Below are 23,442 nucleotides of genomic sequence, written 5' to 3'. Positions count from 1 at the left end.
ATATTCAAGTTACCAGGCCGTGCCTCCCCATGGGATTGTGTTGAAAGTGATGGGCAGGCAGCTACTGCATAAGAATGTATTGTGTTATTTAACATTAGACATTAGACAGCTTTTCTGTGATGCCCAGGCAAGATTCATGACTAGTACAATTAACACACAAATGAACACATTGTGATTATGGATGATTTACCTGTTGAAAATGTCCCCTGTAATTCATTGTCTTTATGATTCTCACGTGATCTCTGCAGCTCCATCACAGACAGAAATCCCTTTGTTGTACTGAACACTAGATATGATCAGAAACAGCTAAACAAAGGTGAAGAAGGGAATGGAAACATAATAGACTGAGGGCAAATGTATACTTTACACATCTCCACAGTGGTGGTGCGTTGCCCAAAATCTGATGTGATTGATTGATTTGATGTGGGTAACAGATCCCCGAGCATAACCTCTCTTCAAAGCAAGCTTCCAATTTGCTGTTCAATCACGTGTTCCGCTGGCATGCATATACAGTATGCATTTGTAATAATTTTGATCTAAATGCTTTTCATGTAACCTTAGGACACTTCACATACAGAAAACAAAAACTATGTTAATGAAAACGGCTGAGAGGGATGTCTTAAGTCTAGATTTAAAATCAGAAATGGACTTTGTGAAGATGTAATGGATTCTTGCCCCAGTCTGCATAGTTACAGTCATATATTTTGGATGGGCACCAATACAGATGCTCACAACCAGGTGTGTAACTATTCTGAAACCAAAACCTTGATACAAACGTCCACAATCATGTATTGTGATAGGTGAAGACAGAAAGTATTTGCTGCTCATTTGTCTATGGTGGTTGTGTTGTGTGTATTTGCAGCACATGTGTTGTCAAGTTGATGATGAAGTTTTGTCTGTTTGCATGTGTTTTCTTATGTTGCACTTGTTGAGCCCTCACAACTGCCGTATATTTAGTATATTATCATGTCAGCATTCGCTATTCAGCAAAGTAGAGCTGGAGCTGATGGAACATTAAAAAAAAAAAGAAAGAAAATCTGTCTATCTGGAGATGTTACAGCCTTTGATGCATGTCATGCCTGTTATCTTTTCTCTCTTTTCTAGTATAAATTAGACTAAATATTAAAGCTGTCCACTTCATTAGTCTGTTTCTAGCTGTGTCATAGGCCTTTTTTTCTAGGTGAATGATAATGATTTGTATCATTACAAGTTTAGGACCATGTTTTTGCTCACAGAAATGTGTCCCTCTCTGGCTAAGTCTCTTAAACTTTCTCTGAAATATTAATGTCCCTGAAAGATCTTATTTTTGGGGGAAGCAGAAGCCTATTAGTGTTTTTCTTTGACCTTGTGACATTGCCACATGTATTGCCACTGTAATTATAAGGCTAACAGGGCTCCCCCCATTTATTTCAAAGCCTGAGCTGGTGAGGAGTATATGTATTGTTCGGCTGATTTAAATAATTGGTGTGGTTTACTTAAAAGGGTGCCAGAGAGAAAATTATGTTAATGGAATAATTTAAAAGGAAGTTGGAAACAGATAGTAACCCTACCAAAGTCTGTCCTCCTCTCTTTTGTTATGACTTCAGATGAGTTTTGCTCCAAGGAAACTAAATTATCCTTCTCGTACGAAAAGAGATGGTCAATGTCGTTTACACACTTGAAGGAGCTTAGCTAGTAAAGCCACTCTCTGGAATTTGCACTAAGACTGTGAAACAAATTAACTTTTCTGTGTGATGAGTCCTATTTCTAGGAGTTAATTGCACACCCTGATCCACAGTTTCTCTGTGCGAATGTGTGTATGAGTACAGTAGGTGTGAATGAGTGGAATGAAAATTGTGGTCTTCTGTTTTTATTACTTGTTTGGTTGTGTGTGTTTGTGTTTCTTGCGTGTGTTCCTCTCAGAAACAATTACCTTCTACCTGCTTAGCTGCTGTTTTTCTCACAAAGGCAAATGGCAGAGGCAAGAGAAATGATGATAAAACAGGCACTTTCAACCTTTTTATCCCTTCATCCAATCAAAAGTGAGGACAGTGGCAGTGGTTGTGTTATAAAACTCTGCGATGGCAGATGAGAAATCTGGGCTTAATTATGAGAAGCAAAAGCACTAACTGTACCTGTTGTGTGAGAAAGAGGTGTCGAATTGATACTAATGATTTACTGATTGCAAAAGTTTCATTTTGTCCTAACAGAGTGTGTGTGTGTGTACGTGTGTGTGTGTGTGTGTGTGTGTGTGTGTGAATCCTTCACAGCTAAGAAGTTTGGAGTCACAGAGGTCCCCATGGAGGCAGTGACATTCATCTCGCACGCCACACAGTCACGACTTCGTACTGTGGTAGAAAAGGTTTCTACTATCGCACAGCACCGACTGGACTCCTGTAAGGTAGGAAGAATGCATAGATGTGCTCAACAACATCAGTGTTAAAGTCAACCATTTTTTTGTAATGTATCTGGTCTGTTATGTTAAAGGATAACTCCGGCATTTTTGAACCTGGGCCTTATGTTTTTGGGTGTAAAGGGATAGACAGCTGCTGCAGTGTAATCCAATGGGCAATTGCCTATGGCTTGTTTTTGTCACTGACAGGCTCATTTTGTTATTATAAGTGTCTGACAGCATTATGGAAGAGAACCTTAAAGAGTCCGCCTATCAATCATTTACACCCAAAAACATGGGAAAATAAAGAGGTAAAGAAAAAAATCCCAGAATTATCCTTTAAGCATAATCTGTTGTCAGTTCTTTATTGTAGCGCACTGTGCTTTACCCTGCTGCATTTTTTCACCATCAGGTAACATAAAGACACTCACACACTGTGGCTATCGCTTTTCAAAAATTTGGACTACTGTTTGAGCATGGTTAAAAAAAAAAAGTATGATCTGCAATAATCTGTACAAATTCTAAATTTTCATTGTACGAGGTATGGCTATTAAATAACAAGAATGCGCTTACGAGGATAAAACCACATGGTTCACAGTCACACCGATTGTTATATATCAAATAACTAATCATATGGGAATTCACGCACAAATGCTATAAGTTTCCAATAAGTGACGTCTTTAGTTCACTGCTAGCTACTGGTTGAAGTGCACATGTTTTTGCTAAGGCATAGGAAAATGATTAGCTTAAAAGTTGAGAGCGCAGCGCACACTGCTGTTTCTGTCCCAAAAACAAATTATAGTGACTGATCACCACCCTGTTCACCTGATCTAGCACCGTGTGACTTTTTCCCTTTTCCTAAGATCAAATCTGTGCTCAAAGGAACACGTTTTGAGTCTGTTGGAAGTAAAGAAAAGAACAACAGAGGTTCTGAGACAACTTTCCGAAGAAGGCCTACTGCACTGCTTTGATCAGTGGAAACCCGAATGCAGTGGTGTGTTGATGCAGAAGCGGAGTATGCTGAAGGAGAACGACACTGAAAAATGTTTTATGTTCAATAAAATTATATTACAGCATTAGTCTAATAGCTATACCTCGTATAAGCAAACAGGCTGTTTCTTGTGCACCAGCACGGGGCAGTGGCAGGTCAACAGCGCAATTTGTGTGTAACCAGACCTTTACCCTCAGCTAATATCCTTGAATTCACTGCAGCTAATCAGCATCTTCTTGTCTACTCCTATTTTGCTATATAGGCATGTAATCAGCAATATAACCAACGTTTCTTGAATGAGAGGTCAATCCCACCTCTCTCTAACCTCTAACTGGCTGGGTATTGGAGAGCATTACAATTTCACAGGTCACTGAACTCAGTGCATAGCAAACAAGACAGGGTCAGCAGTCAGGGTCAATGCATCTCACCTTGTTCTTCACTGGGAAGAATGGAGGATGAAATCTTGTGTGACTGCAGGTTAGGCCTTGTAAAACAATTACGCATTAGCGTGACTTTGTTTGAAACTGATTGGATCATATAAAACAAATCTATAGTTATTCACTTTTATAAGGAAACACAATCAACATCCATTCAAACACTCGTGATTAATGTTGCTGCTTCCAAATCCTGGAAAATTATCCCTGAGAAAGCCAACGTGCTTATTTTCGTTGACATGAATTATTCATAAACAGGGCATGAGAAATGCCACATTATTATGAAGTATTGTTGAGAGCACTGATAAATATCAGTAATAAATAAGCAGCAACAGAATTGATAAAGCCCTAATAACACATATCCCTAGCATGCAGCCAATGCTGGCCTGTTTATTTGAGTGTCATCAGGAAACACTAAAGCTGCCACTGAAATAACAAGAGCGGGAAGTGACCCTATATATGCACTGTAGTTTGGGTTGAAGCAAACTAGATGATGTCAAAGTTTTGTTATGAGTATCTGTCGTTATGTAAAATGTGTGGCTTGAACCCAGACGGCTGTTTACATACATGGGCAGATATTTATGTAAGAAAATATACAATAGATATTGGATTAAAACTTGGAAAAGACAGTAAATAACTCCAGTTAGGGAAGAAACTTTATCAGGGTTAGGGTTAGACACACACACACACACACACACACACACACATAAACACATAAACACATAATCATGAATATGGACACATTTGTATGCACACTCACACAGAGACACACAGTGGCATGAAATGCACTTTTTTCCCTCTCTCACACATAAACTCACAAACAAAAATGACACATAAAAGTCAATATGAGAAATTGTCTCTACCCTTAAGTTGATAAACAGGTGAGCTCAGCCTTTTCTTGTCAGTCAAAACTTGAGGTATGAAAGTACTTCTGAGTCGCGTCTGTGTACACCTGCGTACTTATTGGTGGCTTTATCTCTCGTAGCTCTTGAATGCAACTATATAACCACATTTAATTGGTGTACATTAAAGCACAAATCCATCTAAACTGCAAGCCTAAATCTCGGCATTGTTGGGAGAACTGGGGGGAAACTTTGAAAATGTGTTTTTCCTGATGCCAAGACGGGAGGATGAGGAGGAGGGAGGAAGAGCATCGCTACAGCTGTCCCCATCTTGTTTTGTGCTTCTACTTCTTCTTCTTCTCTCCGTTCGCTCTTTTCCTTTTTTGTGGTTTTGTAAATGAGGTGTGTGTGTGAGGGAGAGAGAGAGAGAGAGAGGCATGAATCTCTGTGAAGCCACTCTGTTGACATCAGCGAAAAAAGAGAAAAAGACCAAAAGACGAAGCGGCCTTAAAGAGCAACCGGGCTTCGGCAGCGGCGGCAGGAACTACGGCAAGAGTGCAGGCTCAGCGCTGCAACAAAGAGGAGGGAGACTGGATGAGAGAGAGAGAGAGGAAGAGGGGGGTTGGAGGGGTGCTGGCGATGAGCCTCCTCTGATGTGCCTTTGTGCTCTGTGCCACCCAGTTCCTATCATCCACTCACAGAAACACACACACACACACACACACACACACACACACATGCACAGACCTGACGCGCACACAGATAGAAAAGAGAGCGATATAGAAATCAAGTGGATGAGGAGAACAGAGCTGCATGGGAAACATACAGACATACGCGCGCAAACATGTGAAATAAGCAATTATCCTATTAACTTTTGATGACCTACAAAAGTTGTTTTTCCACTTGCCTTTCCTTTTCCCATGTGGGAGTTGATGCTGTATATGAAAAGAGCGGTGTTGTCTGTAAATAGAAAAAGTTGGCGTGTTATCGTCTGTTGATGTGTTCAGACTGGTGCTGCTCCAGCTGAACTGTATCCTAAAGTTTGGATTCTTGGTTTAAACAGATGTGAAGTTAATAATGAAGGTATTTTTTTTATGCCTATCAGCTGAGTTATTTATTGTAATCTGTGATTGTAAACATAGATTTTGATGGTGGTGGCAGTCCATTGTGCTTTTGTACTAAGGCTGTATGACTGTTTTTAACAGAGGGCACGATCACCTCAAGCTAGGCCAATGCATGCAATAAATTCAGTCTAATCTTGACACAATAAAATGTGTACTATTACACATTACTATATACTATTCATTTGGTATCAGAACAATGTATTTAATTTTGAACAAAGTCTTAAAAAGTCATTAGAAATTGCAAACTTCAAGTTCAAAATGAAAAGCAAAATCTTCTCAAAACTTACTGTTTCATAAATCCTATGATGAAGACTAACTCATGCATCTTCCCATCAAGCAAACTTAATTATGATTACAGAAGACTTACAAAACTTTTTTTCCTCTTTTTTCACAATGTGCTCTCCATCTGTCTGTCTGGCTTTCTCTCTTCTCTGTCTTGTTGAAAACAGAAAGTGACATGATTACTTACCTTCACAGTGGAACAGCGTTGTAATGATTAGTCAATTAATCTATTAGCCAGTCACCCGAAAATTGTTTGGCGGCAATCCTACAATCCATGAATTATTTTAAACATTTTTCAAGGAAATTGTCTATATAAAGCTACTGCTTCCACCTTTTCCGATGTGAGGATTTCCTGCTTTTCTGTTTCTTGTCATTACATTTGAAAAATCTTTTGGCTTTGGACCATTGGCCGTGTAAATGACTTGCAGTTATTTTGGGCTCTGACATATTCTGATTGTAATTTTTTGACAATTTTCTTACATGTAATAGTATAATAATATAACTGACAAATTAATTCTGTGTCTTTGACAATATTCTGCCACTGCTGTCAGACAGATATTCATGCTCTGCGCTTACGCTCTTTTGGTCAAATGGATAATCTACAGCAGCAGTTTGTTTACAATAGGTGATGCAAATTTTCCTTCACTTTTGGGATTGGTCAGTGTTTATAGATGGACTCAGGAATTTCTTAAAAGTTCTGAAATTTGTGGCTGAACCCTCCACCGAATGGGACTGTGAGCTTTTTGTGTTTTTTTTCCAGCTGTTACCGTTGCAGTGATATTCTCTCTATCTGCTTGTCAGGACGATGAGTGCTACGAGCAGTCTGCAGACGTTCGCTCTCAGCTCCGCTTCTTCGAACAGCTGGAGAGAATCGAGAAGCAGAGGAAGGACGAGCAGGAGAGAGAGATCCTGTTGAAAGCCGCTAAAGTAAGTTATTGTCACCTCACCATCTTGCTATGTGTGTACATGTGTGTGTGTGTGTGTGAGAGAGAGAGAGTTGTTATGTCCCTGTGCAACAGTGTGTGCTTGTGTACTGGTGTGTGTATGTGTGCATGTTGCTCTTGCGCAGGCCCTGACAGATGAATTAGAGTGTGACACCAGTGGATGAAGTGACCTCCCTGTGTCCTCCCAGGCTCCTGGCCCCAGGGCTCCTCTGTCCTGGCTCTTCCTCCCCGGACACAGTGAGGAGGAGGAGGAGGAGGAGGAGGAGGAGGTGGGGGGAAGGGGACCCCGTACACTACGCAACCCCCATGCACCATGCACCCGCCACACATACACTCACCTAGCCCCACGTACAACCTGCAAAACATCCCTCTATCACAAACCTTGACAGCTCAGGTGAAACAGAGCATCCGTTTTAAAAAGAGCACATATTTCTCAGTGTGTCAGAGAAGCCAGCGTGTGTTTTTTTTCTGTCCATCTATCCATCGATATGTAGAGCTTTTACATCTGGTATTAAGTAGACATTGCCTTTTTTCAGCAGCAGTATAAAAGACTTGTTCAGAATAAACTGCATCAATAATTATGAACAGAAATAGTTGCGCTTTTTAAACTTCATGAACAAAAGTGCCAAGGAAGAAGGCTGATAATATACACACATATATACTACAGCAATAACTCTTTAGTACCAAAATATATTTAGAATTTCAGATGTTACACATGAAAGTAGCAATCAGAACAACACATGCATTATTTGCCTGAATTTTGGTGAAGTTGATCTACATGGGGGGGGGGCTTTAACAGTGTAGAGTGCATTTGGTCTTTGTAATTTCAAACACAGTTCTAACATAATAAGCAATGCTTTTCACTACACTGCATTTCAACAGTCACGACCTGCTAACACCCACTGCCAAGAGACTTATTTAAAATGCCTGCAGCAGAGAAAAGTTCATATCATATATTAATCTACAATCCTTTTCTTGGCTCCATGTATTTATGCTTTGAGCTTATTATATTAATTATTGAGTGTCATAGTACTTAAGTGTACATCACATGAAATAATATGAACTGTCTTCAGTACATTTTTTTTTTGTTCAAGGACGTATGAAAAATACTTTTATCCAGTTGATAGTTTGATCATTCTTGTGCAATGCTCATTATAACTTCACACAACAAAACATACAGAATAGGGAATAGGGAATGCCTGCACAAACTTGACCGGAGAGTATTAAAACTACAAATAGAGTCCTTGTGTTGTTACCTGATCACAGTCCTGTACATGTGGAGACATTTGTTTATCAGTAAAAAGAGGTCTTCAAATTTGAAAAGATCACCACACACACCAAAAAAAAAAAAAAAAGAGGGAGAGAGAGAATCTTTTGTAAATGAAAATGCCCCACGGTGCAACATTAGCAGAAAGCTAGGTTAATTTAATTAATTTTGAATGGAGCCAATGTCCCACAGTAAAGATTCTCATTGCAGCACACCTCGCTGTCTTAATTGCATTATTACGCTGCGGTCCTGCCATGCAGGATATTAGAAAATCCTTTAGTTGATGAACACTGGCCACCAGACCTCATGACTTGTCTGTTTGTTCTTAGGAGAAACCACATAGCCTCGCTCCTGGTTGTGAAAAAAAAGACATTACCTCAGCAGGAAAACAACACTGTAAAGTGTGTTGTAAAAGAAAAAAAAAGGAAAAGTACAGCTTTTAGATCCTCTGTGTCCGTTTTCAGTTCTACATGGTTGAACAGTGTAATCTGTTTTTTTCTCTCTCTTTATTAACAGGATTAGTTGAGAACTTTTTTTTTGCAATTTTAGCCAACTTCTGGGAGGAAGGGCTTACTCCAGGGCTTTTTGGATTGCATGAGCCTCGTTGAGGATAGTTTGACTTCACCTCAGAGCCATGTCTGTGGCTTTTTGGCTCTTGTTGCCATGGCGTTTCAGTTCAAGGAGAAGTTTGGAAAGCAAATTTTTGCCTGATGAGGGAAATTTCTTACACCAACACACTGCTTGACAACATGCTAGTAATGTTTAACTGTGTGCTGAATCTTTTTCTGACCGTTCCATGTTATTGTATGGACACATGTATATTTAGCTCATCATTGAACCAGCACACTGGCTCTAATCCCTGTCAATATAACAGGCTGATTTAAAGGAACACTCAAACACTGTTAAAAAGTTACTGATGATATAATCTTGGATCTGCCATTGAGCCATTTTTTGCTGTTGTCAGTGTTTTTTTTTTCTTACTCCCTCTGCCAACTGTCTAAACCCGAAATGTCAATTATTGGCTTTCATTCTTTAAAAATGCTTCAAAAATGCACAAAAAAATGCTCTCTCCATTTTAGACCAATGTTCAGCCAACATACAGAGGGGAATCCATCACTGAATACATCACAAGCCTCAAAACTCTGTATTGCTATGTATACATATTACATAAAGGGCTCATCTCATTTTTTTCTTGACACTGATGATTGGCTTTTTCATGGTTATTCATTTCATTTGCCTGTTGTTATTTGTAAAGCAAATGAGAAAAATCACTGTATTTTTGATTACTGCAAGAGGAATAACAGGTTTCACCCACTGGACTCTGTATTCAGGAGAATGTATTGACAGAATATTCAATATCAAGTTGACTTTACTCTTTTCTGCATACAACCCACAGCTAAATGAAACAAGTACAACCCGCTGGTGGTTTTCAGAAGTCATTCTGAGCTGTGTAAGAAAAACACCCAGTTAAAAGTACACAAAACTGGCCGAGGTAAAGACAAAATTTACAGAATGGCTCCTCTGAATATGGGCAGTTTTTGTTTTTATTATTATTATTTAAGTACAGTTCATTCCACCCAAACTCAACAAAGCTTGTCAGCGTCTGCTACCCAGTCCTCCTCTCCCCTTCTCCCCTCTGTTCTCTCCTGTAAGTGGGAAAAACCAGGGCAGCTGACAGAGGAGATGTAAAGCATGCCAGTGGCACCGCTGCCCTTTGTAAACAGTCCATCTGTACCAACCCCCCCCCCCCCACACACACACACCCCCACCCCCACCCCTCTGCCCTGCCGCCACCCACCTCCCTTCCCCGCCTCCTCTCCTGCTCGAGCGCCCGCTAATTTGACCTCTTGAATAAGAAACCCACAAAAATAATCACCTCCACCCCCGTCTCCTCCCTTTCACAACAAGCCCTCCCCTCCTCTTCGCCGTCCATTTAAAATATGACTCAAAGTCTTGAGGGATGCTCCGACCAACCGGAGGGCAAACACATTAGTCTTAGTTGAGATACCGACCAGTACGTGAACCGCCTGATATATTTAAAGCCAATTAGCAGAAAGGCTAGGAAGAGCAGCTCTCAGTGCATAAGACAGAGAAGATGGGGAGAGGACAGAGTGAAAGGGAGGTAAAGGAGCCAGGGTTGTCCTGCTCTGGGGGGGAGGCACATCACCTGCTTTGATTGATTTGCTGTCGGAAGTAAAAAAAATAATGAATGACACTAGAATAGATTTTTATCTGTTGTAAAATATATACAAAGGTCATTTCACTGAATAATTCTTTCACAAATTTTTCATGTAGGCCTTCATGGTAAATCTTAAAAAACATATCAGGGAGTAAGATAATGATGCTTGCACAAAATTGTTTGGGGGGTTTTCAGGGACCTGACCTAATTTTGGCTAATCCAGCCAAAATATAACAACACAGATTGTGTCCAAATTCACAAAATAACTGCGTTCAGTTAGTGTGCAGAACCATAATCTGCCCGTATTGCCTGCAGTGGTCAGCCGTACATGTACATTTGGGTGTGTGGTGAAGGATTCCCAGGGACAAGTACATCCACCCAGATCTTGGCTGCTGATTAAAATAGAAGTGCTGTGTTGTTACGCCAGGGACATGCACACACACAGACACGCACAGCAATGGATAGCCACACTGGCTCACAGTGACACACACACATACTCAGCCACTGCCACTGATACTCACCAACATCCTTTGCCCTGTGTGTATGTGTGTGTGGGTGTGTGTATGTGTGCTGGCTCGTGCAGAATTTTTAATAACCTCTTTTGATTAGAATCCCCCTCCAGCGGCTTATTTAGGGCTGGATTTGGAGCGGGTTTAAAGGCCACTGCCCCCCGGGGGGCGCTCCATTGCACTTCTCTGAATTCAAATACGATGTCCTTGACACCTCTGTATCCTGTTCCCATTTTGCACTATTTTTGCTGCAGCAGCAACAGATGAGTAGCGAGGGTGTGTGTGTGTGCGTGTGTGTGTATGTGTGTGTATGTGTGTGTGTGTGGTGTGGTGGGGTGGGCTCCTTAAACCAGCTGTTAACCTGTGTTTCCCCCTCCCCTTTACTCCACAGAGTCGCTCCAGGCAAGAGGACCCAGAGCAAGCACGACTAAAACAGAAAGCTAAGGAGGTAAGCTGCTGCGGAGATCATTACCCTTGACATTTCCCCGACTTCAGCGTATTAATTTTTCATGCCTCACTACATATGTAATGCCATTTAAAGTCGGACTTAAAAAAGTTTGAGGAATTATTCGCGCCGATTGATGCCCATGTGTGGAAAATGATTTTCTGCACACCAAAGAGACTGTATTTCCCCCACCCCCTTCTCTTTTCCTCATCTACTTTAGCCTCTTCATCTTACACCAGTTTGAATTTTGACTAACTGCCGTTCATTTAGCTCTGCCGTATTTTGGTAGATGGGCTATCAGGGGAAGGGAATACAGGGTAAACAGTAGTGGCCTTTGTAGGTTTATTCACAAGTTCACCAACTCATCTCAGTCACGTCTGCTCTGCGTCTCACTTAGATTTGTGTTCCAACTTTGTTGGACCACAAATGTATTATCTCTCAACTGATTTGGAACAACACAATGTGGCTTGAAAAGATAGATATATATTTTCTTTTTATCTCTGTTTTTAAATGAGTCCAGTTGCAAAAATATACATTATTTAGTCAAAACATAAAACACTGGTGAATTGTGTTTTCAGATATGCCGACCCATGCTCCACAGGAACTTTTACTACTATAAAGTATGGAGGAGTAAAAAGAGTTATTTCCTTTTCCCAGGTAATAGGCTAAGGCACAACACATAGCATTGCAAACTGGGAAGTGTTTGAACTGATGCAGTGCACTTCTTTTGCTAGTGTGGTGCCATATCCTCTGTATTTCAAGTGCGGGTCTTTGTATGTAATAAAATTCCCAGTGGATCTCAGAAAGTAGACCACTCGTCTTTTAGTGGTTGGTTAATGTTGTTTACGCAAATGAAATAGTTCTGTCACAGTGGAAGTTTGCGTTTGTTTTTTGTTTTTTTTAAAATTTTTTTTCTTTGTTTACTCCAGAATAACTTCATGGGGTGCTTTTAGTCCTTGGCTCGCGAACAAAGATCAAGAGGATTGTGTGGAGCTTCCATAGACTAGTCTGTATAAGCAGGAGGATAAAACAAGCACCATTCACCTGTTGTTGTTGTTGATGTGGAACTTAGGGAACAGACGCGGTTTCTTCTGAGTCACTTGTTCTTTTAAAAAAGAATTTTACTCATCCAGGTAAAGTTTACTGAAACACGTATACAGTTTTCTCACTATCGCCCTAATTTCTGCTCACACTGTTTTATGTTGGCCATTCAGCCGTTTATATTTAGAGGTAGCTGTTGATGCCTTGCTCAAGGGCAACTCAGCATTGTTGTTGGGCCAAAGTATTTAATTTTTAGGATTTTCTTAACAGTGTGGTTGAACTTGTGACCTTTAAGTGACAAGTTGACTTTTCTTACCCCTGGCTACTGGCAGCGTTCTGTCTTTGCTCTGCGTCTCTCCTGGACATTTCTTTCTAGCAACAGTGAGCCCTGCTGCAGTTTAAAACATTCACACTAGATCTCAGCCTACCCATAAGCCCCACATATGCAAATGAAGCAGCGTAATAGGCAGCGTGATAGGTTTGCCCCAGGGGCCATGTGATCAAAGTGGATCTCCTCCCTGTTAAGTGGCAGTCCGCTCATCATCTGGATACGGCCAGATTAGCGCCTCGTGAGGAGATGCAGTGTGCACGTATGCACATTTTCATTTTCATCTCGAATTTTAAGAAGGTGGTTTGGAAATTGTTACTTTATGTAATGCTTTCTCCCGCTAGATAGAGATAAGAAAGACTCCCCCCCCCAACCCCAACTCTCTCCCCTCCACCTACTCGCACACACACAACAACCCTCTTCCACCCTCCCTCACCTCTTTCTTTTTTGCTTAATGGCCGTCGTTTCTCAGCCCCCGTGCCTCTCCGGTTTTCATCACCTGACTGGCTCAAGGGGACAGAGCTGGCTGTTTGTGTCACTGCAGAGTCTGTCGGCAGCTCACACATCTGCGCAAATTTCATCAGGATAATGAGCCCGAGCTACTCTTCCAGGCGACGGGCAGAGAAGCCAGCCTCTCTGTGAGCCCCTCTCCCTGATCACGCACACACACACACATATGCACACACACAAAACAACCACCACCACCACCAAACAATCACCATTTTGGAGAGATGGAATTACAGCGTGTTGTATACTTGAATCAAGTGTCGGCGTGTAAATTGAGCTGGCACATGATTTGTTTTTAAAAAGGCAGGTGCAGTGTGTTGTGAAGCTGCCGTCGCAGGCCTAAGTCTAGTGTGGAGGCCGATGATCAGGAATTAACCCATGACCAGCAAATTAATTGTATGACTGGTCAAACTCAGGTTCAAAATACATTTGCCTCAAAGGGCGTTATAGTCTACAATATGCAACAACTCCATCCTTAAGCACTTGATTTAGAAAAACTACACAAAAAAGTGGAGAAAGTGTTTCTGGTTTGGGGAAGTGATATTGCTTACACCCTGAAGTTCCACATAGGCCACATAGTAGGTGCTTAAATGACTGCAATTAAATCACTAGCATTGCTCGCAGGCCCTTTTTTAGCCTGATACCATAGCAGTGTTATTAGTTCTCACCTTTTTGCAGTCCATAAAGATTGATATGGTGACAATAAGGGCAGGTTAGTAAAAAATACAAAATAAACTTTAGATTAAATGGATTTTCAATTCACAATTTACAGTGTGTTGTTTGGTGAAACCTTGAGTCTGTATAATAGTGGGATCCACCCCCTTTTTAAAGCCTAATGTCACCCTCTGACCCTTCCTTTAGTACTCGGTTGTATGCTGTAAAAGTACGCTGAATTAGCTTTTAGCAGTTCATGTTTGCATTGTACCCATGGGATGTTCAAACAAATATTACTGAATTACTTTGATACCAAAGAAAACTTTAAAATGTGATGATTCTCGGGCAAGTTCAGGAGTTATTGGGAACATATGTTATCTATGATTTTTTGATATTTATTTGCAATGGACATCAGAGATTATAGTATCTTATAAGTCACACTCACACACTGTTCAGATATGACTGAATAGATTCAGAATGACTCAAAGGAGTGCGGCAATAAGGCACTAAAATGTTATAATAATAGCCTCCATGTATGTTGTAGCCACCGCTCCAATTTCTGATCCTGTGTAAAACCGGGGCAAATCAGTGGCCAATGAACAGTAAGACACCCTGACACCCTCTTGTTGTCAGAACGTGGTCATACACCTGTTCCTTCCTTCACACACAGTATCTTTGCCTCCCTCTTCACCCCTTTTACCTCTCCCGTTTTCTGTCAGGGCTTTTAGCAGGATATTAGTCCCATATATTTATGTAGCCATGCCTCTAATTGTTTATCTTTATTTGCACCAGCAACCTAACCCACAGCTGGTCAGATAGTGGCTGGCAGAGGTTTTGTGTGAAAGAGGCAGAGCAGTCTAGCGCCTCTGTTTCCTCCATTCACTACCATTTGGCCGAAAGGTCAGATGGGCTATTTCAGAAATGCCCCCAGTGAAAATCAATGGGCAAATCGTGGAGCTCAGTTCCTGTTTGTTGTTGTTGTTAGTGGTGGGTCTGTGTGTTCTGTCTTTTCCATCACTGAGGCAGGAGGCCAGGCACTGCCTAATCATTGAGAGTGAGAGAATGAGAGAGAGAGACAGAGGGAACGAGACAGAGAGACAGAGACAAAGAGACGGAGAGAAAAGGAGACTTGGGGAGGGGGTAGAGAGGAGAGGAAGAGAGAGATAGAGAGGGAGTTAAGGCCAGTGGAGATACATCACGATGTCAGACACACAGACACACTGCAGCCACAGATTCATCATCGCAGCTGCGTCTGCAGGCACAACTGGACGCAGGAAACGAGTGAACTGGAGAAGAGGGGTGGAGAGAGGACAGGAGAAGAGGGGTGAGGGAAGAGGGGAAAGACAAATTGGTTACTACAGCTGGCCAAAATCTGGCCAAAAGCTCCTGTTAGGGTCCGTTCAGTTGCAGAAGCAGACCATGTCAAGAAGACTAATATTTTCAAATGTATGGCACAATTCATGTGAGTTGGTTAATCAAAGCACCACACACTCCAAGTCCCACTGTGGTGCAAATTGGATGAATCAGTTTGACGTCACAAATATTACAAACCCACTGTGGGATGCAAATGATTCTGCAGACGTGTAGCTACAGGTGGACAAGAACTGGTACTGTGAGGAAGACATTAACAATTGAAGTGTCAGCAGATTTATTCACCACCTTAGTCAAGCTAAAGTAACATAAGTGCTTGACCACTGCTTAGTTGCCAACTAGTGTGTGCTGTGATTGGCAGAGTCACTGATCATGTAATTTTCTCTCTCTGCTCCATCTATTATCTGATTTTAAAAAATCCATTCTAATCCATTTGAGTCCGCATTTATTCATAGAATATAAATACCATACCAAAATTCACATGAAAACAACTTCCCCATTTAGATTTAAAGTTCATTCTTGACCTTGTAAACAGCAGTTGAGAAAACAATCAAATCACAAGGTCTTCTTTGAAAATCACATAAAAGCTCCACAACAACTACCAGGTTTGTGGAGAGTTTTCTCTCAAAAAGTTTTTCACTCATTGGTGTTATGAAGTCTTGTGGCCTTAAAGGGGCAGGTACCCACTTTTTACTCAATACAATAATTTTTGCTATGATATCTTATCCCTAGTTCGAATATATCACTGAGTATATATAGTATATCACCAGTAGTTTTCTGTCAGCTAGCATGTTAGCTAACATTGCTAAAGACCCTGACGTCATCTCACATCTAATCACCCACAGTTTTATGTGAATTATTCTGATCTATAGGAAATGTGGAGTGGAGAGAGACAATATTGGCACCAAAAGGTCCCTGGCCTGATGTGAACAGGTGAAGCAGTGGTCCATGGTCAGCGCCGTAACCCCTGAGCCTGTTTCTTAGTAACAGTGAGACATTAACCCAAGCTGTTTGAAGCTACAGCCCCTCAGTGTAATTGTTTGAAAACTACATATATACATTATTCAAAAATGATTTATAGTAAATACATTATTGGAGAGCAAATACTGCAAAGACAGAGAATGGAGCGTTTGTGTTATCAGAATAAAAACAATGAGGGAACAGAAGAAAAACTGAAATCGCTTTGAAAAGCTTTTGGCTGACTCTCAAAATATTGGAGGAGATTAGACAGGGCTGCAGATAAATAGAGAAGGAAACAGCACAAGAAGTGACCAAGAACTAAAACTGAACATGTATGTGCGTTTTTAGCATTTGATTCACATTCTCTTCTGTGTCAACGGCACATGTCTGTGGCGTGAGTGAGTGTAACAGGGTGTTGCTGGAAAGCAGCATGGACCTTAGTCAAGCTTCCCTGGATAAATAAAGGTTAAAAAATGGTTAACACAGTCTGTCTCCCACTGATAGCCCAATCACTGCCAGACCTTTAGATGATGTGGGAGGGAGTACATGCTCCACTCCTCTCCACTCCTCTCTTCTCTTCTCCTCTTCTCTCCTCTCCTCTCCTCTCTATTCTTCTTCTATTCTTCCACATTACCATGCCCTTGCAGCAACACTCCACTTCTTGCTTAGAGTGATTCCAGAAGACTTGTGTGAAACCGAGAGCTGTCCAATGGGATTCTCAGAGGTTTTTGTTAGAATAATTTTCCTCAAATATTTTTCTTCTCGAGGCATTGAGAGATATTTTTTTTTGCCCATTTTGACGCAGCGGCATTGCTTGAAATGTCTTGAACCTCTACCGAATTAATTCTGCTCAAGCTCACCTTTGAACCTTGCATGGCTCCAATTAAAAGCCTGCAGTTATATGTCCTTGCTTCCTTATTGCATAGACATATGTGTTAGACTCTATGAATCGAATTAGACTAATATTCATGTGACATATGCACAACCATGGTCAAATGTAGCACATTAAGCCTCATTGCTCACACGATACAGAATTGTTCACATTAATGTTCATGTTATTTAAATCACAACTCTTTGCTCAGCCAGGATGCACCAGGCCTTAATGCACACATACATGTTTCTTGATTGGCCTGGCATCCTCCACAAGTGACCAGGTCAGGGAGAGACTGGAATCCACCCACGCTGTAAGCCCCGTCAGCCAGAGCCTCACACTTCTCCAGAGAGGAGAGGCTCTTGTGTGTCAGAGGACAATGTAGCAGCCCCTTAGTTTTTATTAGGCCAGTTATATCTGCGAGTTCATAGGCTCTCATCCTCTGGCCCTCCACAAACTGCTCTGCTCAAAGAGGCACTCTCCCCCGTTGGGCAGGCCCCAGGGCAAAAGCCTGCTACCCTCCTCCACGTTCTCTCCCTTTCTGTGCTGACTTTCAAAGAGAATTCCTGCTGTTTTGTGTGTCCCACTTCATAGTTGTTATATTCTTGTCTTCTGGCCTCACAGACACACAATACCTAATATGAATAGAGCAGCAGTATCCATGGTCAACTCGCAGGATTGTGATAAGAACATTATGCTCATGTTCTGCTCACCGTGTTTCTTTTTCACGTGTTCTGGATTAGTTTGGCAGGTGTCCTTTTATTTAATGTTATTTCAACTGGGTTGAATGTTTTTGAAAGATTATACAAGAGGTTGATGCGAATAATTTAATTATCACTTAAGAAAGGTCTGTTTTATAGGTCTTCAAGATGTGCGGGCTACTAAATAGTACACTGTAACCCTATTTTTATTTGTTGCTTTGTTGTCGGTAGTTTCAACTTCAGTTTTTTTCTTCACCTCAAGACATATTACAAGAAAAAAAAAAAATAGAAGCAGGCTTTAAAAGTACCTTTGGTGTTCCTGTGTGTTTTCGAATATTACAAAGTGCTATAATGAGAAGGAAAACAACAAAAAAAGGAGATTTTTCTGCCTCAGAGGGAGATAGTGACTCGTCTCCTCGCTGTACAAGCCTGTAGGTTCACTTTTCTCTTTGTGCGCCGGAGCACTCCTTGGGACTCGAGCGACAGGGGAATTGGGCATGCTGAGCTACGCTGGTGGCGAGGTGCCAGCCTCCTGTGCCTGGGATATAAGTGAGAGGGAGGCAGGAGGCAGGACACGTTTCAATTAGGCAACAAACACCATGCACACAGAGGATAGAGGAGGAGAAAAAAACACCCTCACCCTCACCGGCTGACTTCTCCCTTCTGACCTCTCCCAAAAACACACTTCCCTGAACCACTCTGCCCCCGTCTTTTCTCTTTTTTTCCTCATTTAAAAACTGAGGTGTCATTTTTGTGGAATTCATATGGGAAGGACAGTAGTGGGGGTCTTTGTGAGGTGATGCTAAGTGTGCCAGCTCGGCCTGCATGTTTCCATTAGATTGTCATGTTGGCTAATTAGAGAGCGGCAGCATGATTCACCTTGTTAATTAGGAGGACTTGCACACCATGTGCCTGGGGGCGGTGTGGGGAAGAGGAGCCCAGCCTCAGAGCCTGCTAGTCGCCTGCTGCCTATGAAGATTCCCCTTCTCATCTACCTTCCTTTCACTCCTTTTTTTTTTTTGATTTGGAAATGAATAAATCATTGAGATCGTCCTCTCTCCGAGTGTGAATATCTGAGTTCTCATCTTTTCCTGGATGCAAATTAGGCGTGATCAATAGAAGGTGACGAGCAGCGAATCTAAATGTTAAAAAAAAAAAAAAAAAAAGACAGAGAGACAGGGAGAGAGAAGACTGCTAGACGAAGCACGGCAGCATAGAATGAGACAAAGCGAGAGAACATTTAAAGTAGGAAATTTTCCCTTAGATAAGCAGTATTTTTAATGATCACCACTCTCCCCCTGTCGCTCCGGTGTGACACCATCAGAATCTGCTTAACACTGATTTCTAGCTCCTTCATTAAACACTGTTCCCTGGCAAACTGTGTAGCACAAATGTTATTATTTATAGAAATAATACTTGCTTCATAGGAAAGGCATTGAGTCTTTTAAACACATTCAATTTATCCACACATTTCACACAGTCTCCCTCTACACAGTTTAATTCCTGCAAATAAGTTGCAGATGAAGAGGAACCATAGGGTCATGATAGTGACACTCACATAATGACCTTAGCTCCAGGGACGGCTGAGGGCTCTGAATAATTGGTCCTTGGCCCTGGAAACACTTCTGACATACTCAGCTTCAGAGGAAATGGAAACACACTGAGCCAAGACTATTAGCTCATGCATGTATTTTGAATTCATCTCCATAGGTAAAATAATATAATCACAAACAGACTTACTGAAATATTTATGTGTCTTGAAAAAGGTGATGAAACAGAATTTGAAAGCATTTCTTAAAATCTCTTTAACAGACCTTTAAAATATCAACTGATTTATTATTTGTTATTTAAGACGACTGGTATCGGTATAATAATGGTAACACAAATTGTTTTGAATTATGAATTGTAAATATATATATCGGTGCATGTGGCTTGAAACAACATACTTTACTGGGCGATATGTAGACAATCAATGTATATGCTCTATATCTATCTATATCTATATATTCAAAACTGAATACAGCAAAACTTTATACCTAAAAGGTCCATTAGACATGACAGCTGTCAGTACAGCCCCTCACATCATGCATACGTTACACATAGATTTTTATGTATCAGTTCAATATTCAGTATTTTATCTTGAGGAACACTGCCATATGTGGTTGTTGAGTTCTAGTAATGAAGTCATACGTGTGTCTATCCAGTTTTAACACAAAGGCTTGCCTACAATAGTAGGTCGAGGCTGAAATCCTCTCTTTGTAGTGTCTGAGTGCAGATGGAGAAGTGAAACCTGATTGGTTACTGCAAATGGCCCTTCTCCCTGCAGCAAACTAACTGCCAGGCACTTCACATGAAGAAAGGCCTCAAGATGCAGCTCACAGATGTTCACGTAATGTTGGCCATGTGGATGTCAGGTGAATGAGATCCATGGGTAACAGACATGCATAAAACACATAGATAAAATGTCAACACACACTCATGTTAAGTTGTCGGAAATGTACACAAAGGAAGATGCAGTGTCACAGATACCTGCCACTGAAAGTGGTATTTGAAAAAAAATATTTTTTTGTTATTCACATTTGAGCGGGAAAAAATATCATCCCTTTCATCTGCCAGTTTCACTGGATCTCATCCATGAAACATTTGTACACTTAGATTTGACCTTAACTTACATTTTGTTGAGATTATTATTATATTATTAGGTTTTTATACAGTTTTAGTGCACATTTTTTGGTGTCTACTTCTAAGTCATCAAATAGTGAATGAAGTGCAGTTAATGCAAAAACACTAGTCTACAGCTTGCTATAAGCTCAGTTAGGATGTACATAGGCACAGCTAACAACCAGGTATAATGTTTACCATGGTCACCATCATGATCATTAATTCTTAATTAATGTTAGCATGCTAACATGCATACATAATTAATATCAGCATGCTAACATTAATTGATGTTGGCATGCTAATATGCTTACGTAATTAATTTTAGCATGCTAATGTGCTAACATGATAAATGTTAGCATGCCAACACAATATATGTTAGCATGCAAACATTAATTGATTAACACATAACACAAAGCACAGATCTTTGGTCATAGACCAAAATATTGGACAAATTAAAATTTTGACCTGATGATGTTGCTAGAGGAAAAGTCAGAGAATCACCAAAGTCATAAGGGTTTATCATAAAATTTCATGGAAATTCAGCTAAGTGGTTGACCAATCAACAGACCAAGAGGCCAACATTGCCACTCCTAGAGCCATGCCGCCAACATGGCTAAAAACTAATAAAAAATTAAATATTCCTCCGGAGTTACTGGCCCATGTTTCAGTTTCAGTTTGACTTGATTTAGCATTATATCTTAATAAAAAATGGTTGAAATCATGAAAAAAACATTTTTTCCTCACCCGCATAGCTGAGAGGGTGTGCGTGACGTTCATCTTTGAATCTGCCATGCTGCTGGCATTGCTTGAAATTAATAAATAGTTAAATATTTCTCAGGAGTTACTGGCTTTAGTTTCAGTTTTGGTAAGATTTAGCATAATATCTTAATAAAAAATGGTTGAAATCATGAAATCTTTATTTTTGAATTAGCCAATGTCTATGCCAACTATCTGCATGCAGCCCAAAGTGTATCGCTGTGTGGACCAATAAGCCAACAAAAGTGTCAATGTGAGATTCAGGATAGCATTAACAGAATTTCCTCTTTATACATCATGTTTTTGATGGCAGAAGGTCCATGGCATCTACTGTTTTTTTGGGGAATGTTGCCTATCTTTAATGGCAGGCAAAGAGAGAGAGAGGTATCAGTAAATAAGGAGAAACAGCATGAAATAAATGCCCCGATTGGATTCGAACTGGTGATGTTGTTATTACACGATCATTGTCTTGCACCACTAAGCCACCAGGATGCCCTAAGCCTAACATACTTTACAGAAGATAACTGAAATCATTGTGACTGCTGCCAAACATTGATGCTGGCAGCTGACTTATGTGGAGCTGGTAGGATGCCAATGTCCTGTGATATCAGAACTGTCTGTCCTGCTCCTGTGGTTCTCATGTACCTGACAGCAGACAAATGTTTTTAGGTTTCTGGTTGTTTGGCCAATGACTTTATACAATGCCAGTGATATCTTGTACACTGCTGGCACTGAATACCATTATTATTGGTGTTAATTTAACACCGTGTTAGTGTGAACATTGTCCACACCAGTGGAGTTAGCGATGCAATAATGGGACACAGTTTAAAGAGGCTGCCTTGTTACCAAGAATAAAAGACATTCTTATGAAGAGGAAGAGTTTTTTGGCTGCTGTATTAGCTACATTTACGTAGCAGCATTTTGTATTAAAATTACAGGTATTACACAATAAGTATAAAAATAAGTATAGAAAATGCAGTGTTCAGTGCAGCAGTTTCTTGAGAAGGCCCCCTCAGCATTTGACCATACATAGATTTTCTACTGTTGTATATGCACATGTATATGCGCCATGATAAGGGATTTAATTTCCACTGGAGCCACCTACCCCAGTTTAAAATGTATGCACTCTACCAGGCTCTTTGGGGAAATAAAAGCATACACCAACATGGCATATGTCATGTCAATATACTGAGAAGCTCCCTGCTGTGTCTTGTTGGACCAGAACTGACTAGGGGGAGGGTAAGAGACAGACCAACTCAAAACCCATGGTCTGGCTTTTATGCTGTGGTCTTTGCAGGGCAGAGAGCCCCTTAGCTTCCTTCACAGCCCTGTAGCTGCTTGTGACGTCAAGCAGAGCGTGTTCTGCTCTACCAAGGACATCTGTCTGTAAGCGTCTGGGGGGCCACGAGCAACCCCTCAGGCCAGGAGGAGGGGGGGAGGCAGGAGGAAGAGAAAAGCCTTTGTTAAAAACAGCAGAGATGGAGAAACGGCAGGTTGGCCATCGTGGCTCCTGCAGCTCATCCTCCTCTTCACTCCAAGCGTATCAGACCGCTCTAAGGTTCTTGCCGTATTTTGGACATTTTTGCATCATGAGAGAACATACTGCTCTTCCCTCTGTGTTGAGAAAAAAGACTGTTATTTCTTAATTAGGTTTTGACGGGCATTTTTACCGATCTGTTAATGGTACAGAGCTTGAAGTTAGACTTCTAAATAATTCAAGATGTGGGAAACAGGTAACTAAAAAAAAAAAACAAAAACAAATGTAAGACAGCCAAATGGATCTGATTATTTTCATTTGCACCTTCTCTCTAAAATTTGTTTGTAATAATGTGCATAGCCATAAAACTTGAGAAAACCAAAACATGCACAGACCACTGATTTTTTTTCTTACTCAAGAAATACAGGCAATCTGATGTATAGTGGGTTGTTAAAAAATAAAAGCAATACATTTCATCCAACCTATTTAAATTCTTATTAATAATGAATTAATATTTACTAGTGAATTAAGGAAAACCTCATTCTTTGAAATGGATATTTTTTGAGATGTAGTGAACATAATAATAATAGTAATAGTAATAAAATCATTTGTATTTACAAAAACAGGAGAGGGCCGGAATGAGTTCAGCTCACAAGGTGATAACAAACATTAGCATGAAAGCATTAGTAATGTAACATAATTTAACTTTCATTTTACTTAGGCCCAC

At 40.7% G+C, this 23,442-nt stretch overlaps 1 protein-coding gene across 2 annotated transcripts in view; it reads left to right on the top strand.

Moving 5' to 3' along the window:
• The window catches only part of LOC108876903 (transcription initiation factor TFIID subunit 4), an 82,938-nt gene that overhangs the window by 32,498 nt on the left and 26,998 nt on the right, over positions 1–23,442 (top strand). For both annotated transcript variants that reach the window (XM_018666704.2, XM_018666705.2), the window contains 3 exons: positions 2,250–2,380; positions 6,846–6,971; positions 11,335–11,391. In XM_018666704.2, the coding sequence (XP_018522220.1) occupies positions 2,250–2,380; positions 6,846–6,971; positions 11,335–11,391 (314 nt within the window). The remainder of the gene's footprint in view (positions 1–2,249; positions 2,381–6,845; positions 6,972–11,334; positions 11,392–23,442) is intronic.

This window comes from Lates calcarifer, linkage group LG2, assembly GCF_001640805.2.
Source record: "Lates calcarifer isolate ASB-BC8 linkage group LG2, TLL_Latcal_v3, whole genome shotgun sequence".
Lineage (NCBI taxonomy): Eukaryota > Metazoa > Chordata > Actinopteri > Centropomidae > Lates > Lates calcarifer.
Note: the sequence above shows the minus strand (reverse complement) of the source record. Positions and strands in the feature narration are given on the sequence as shown.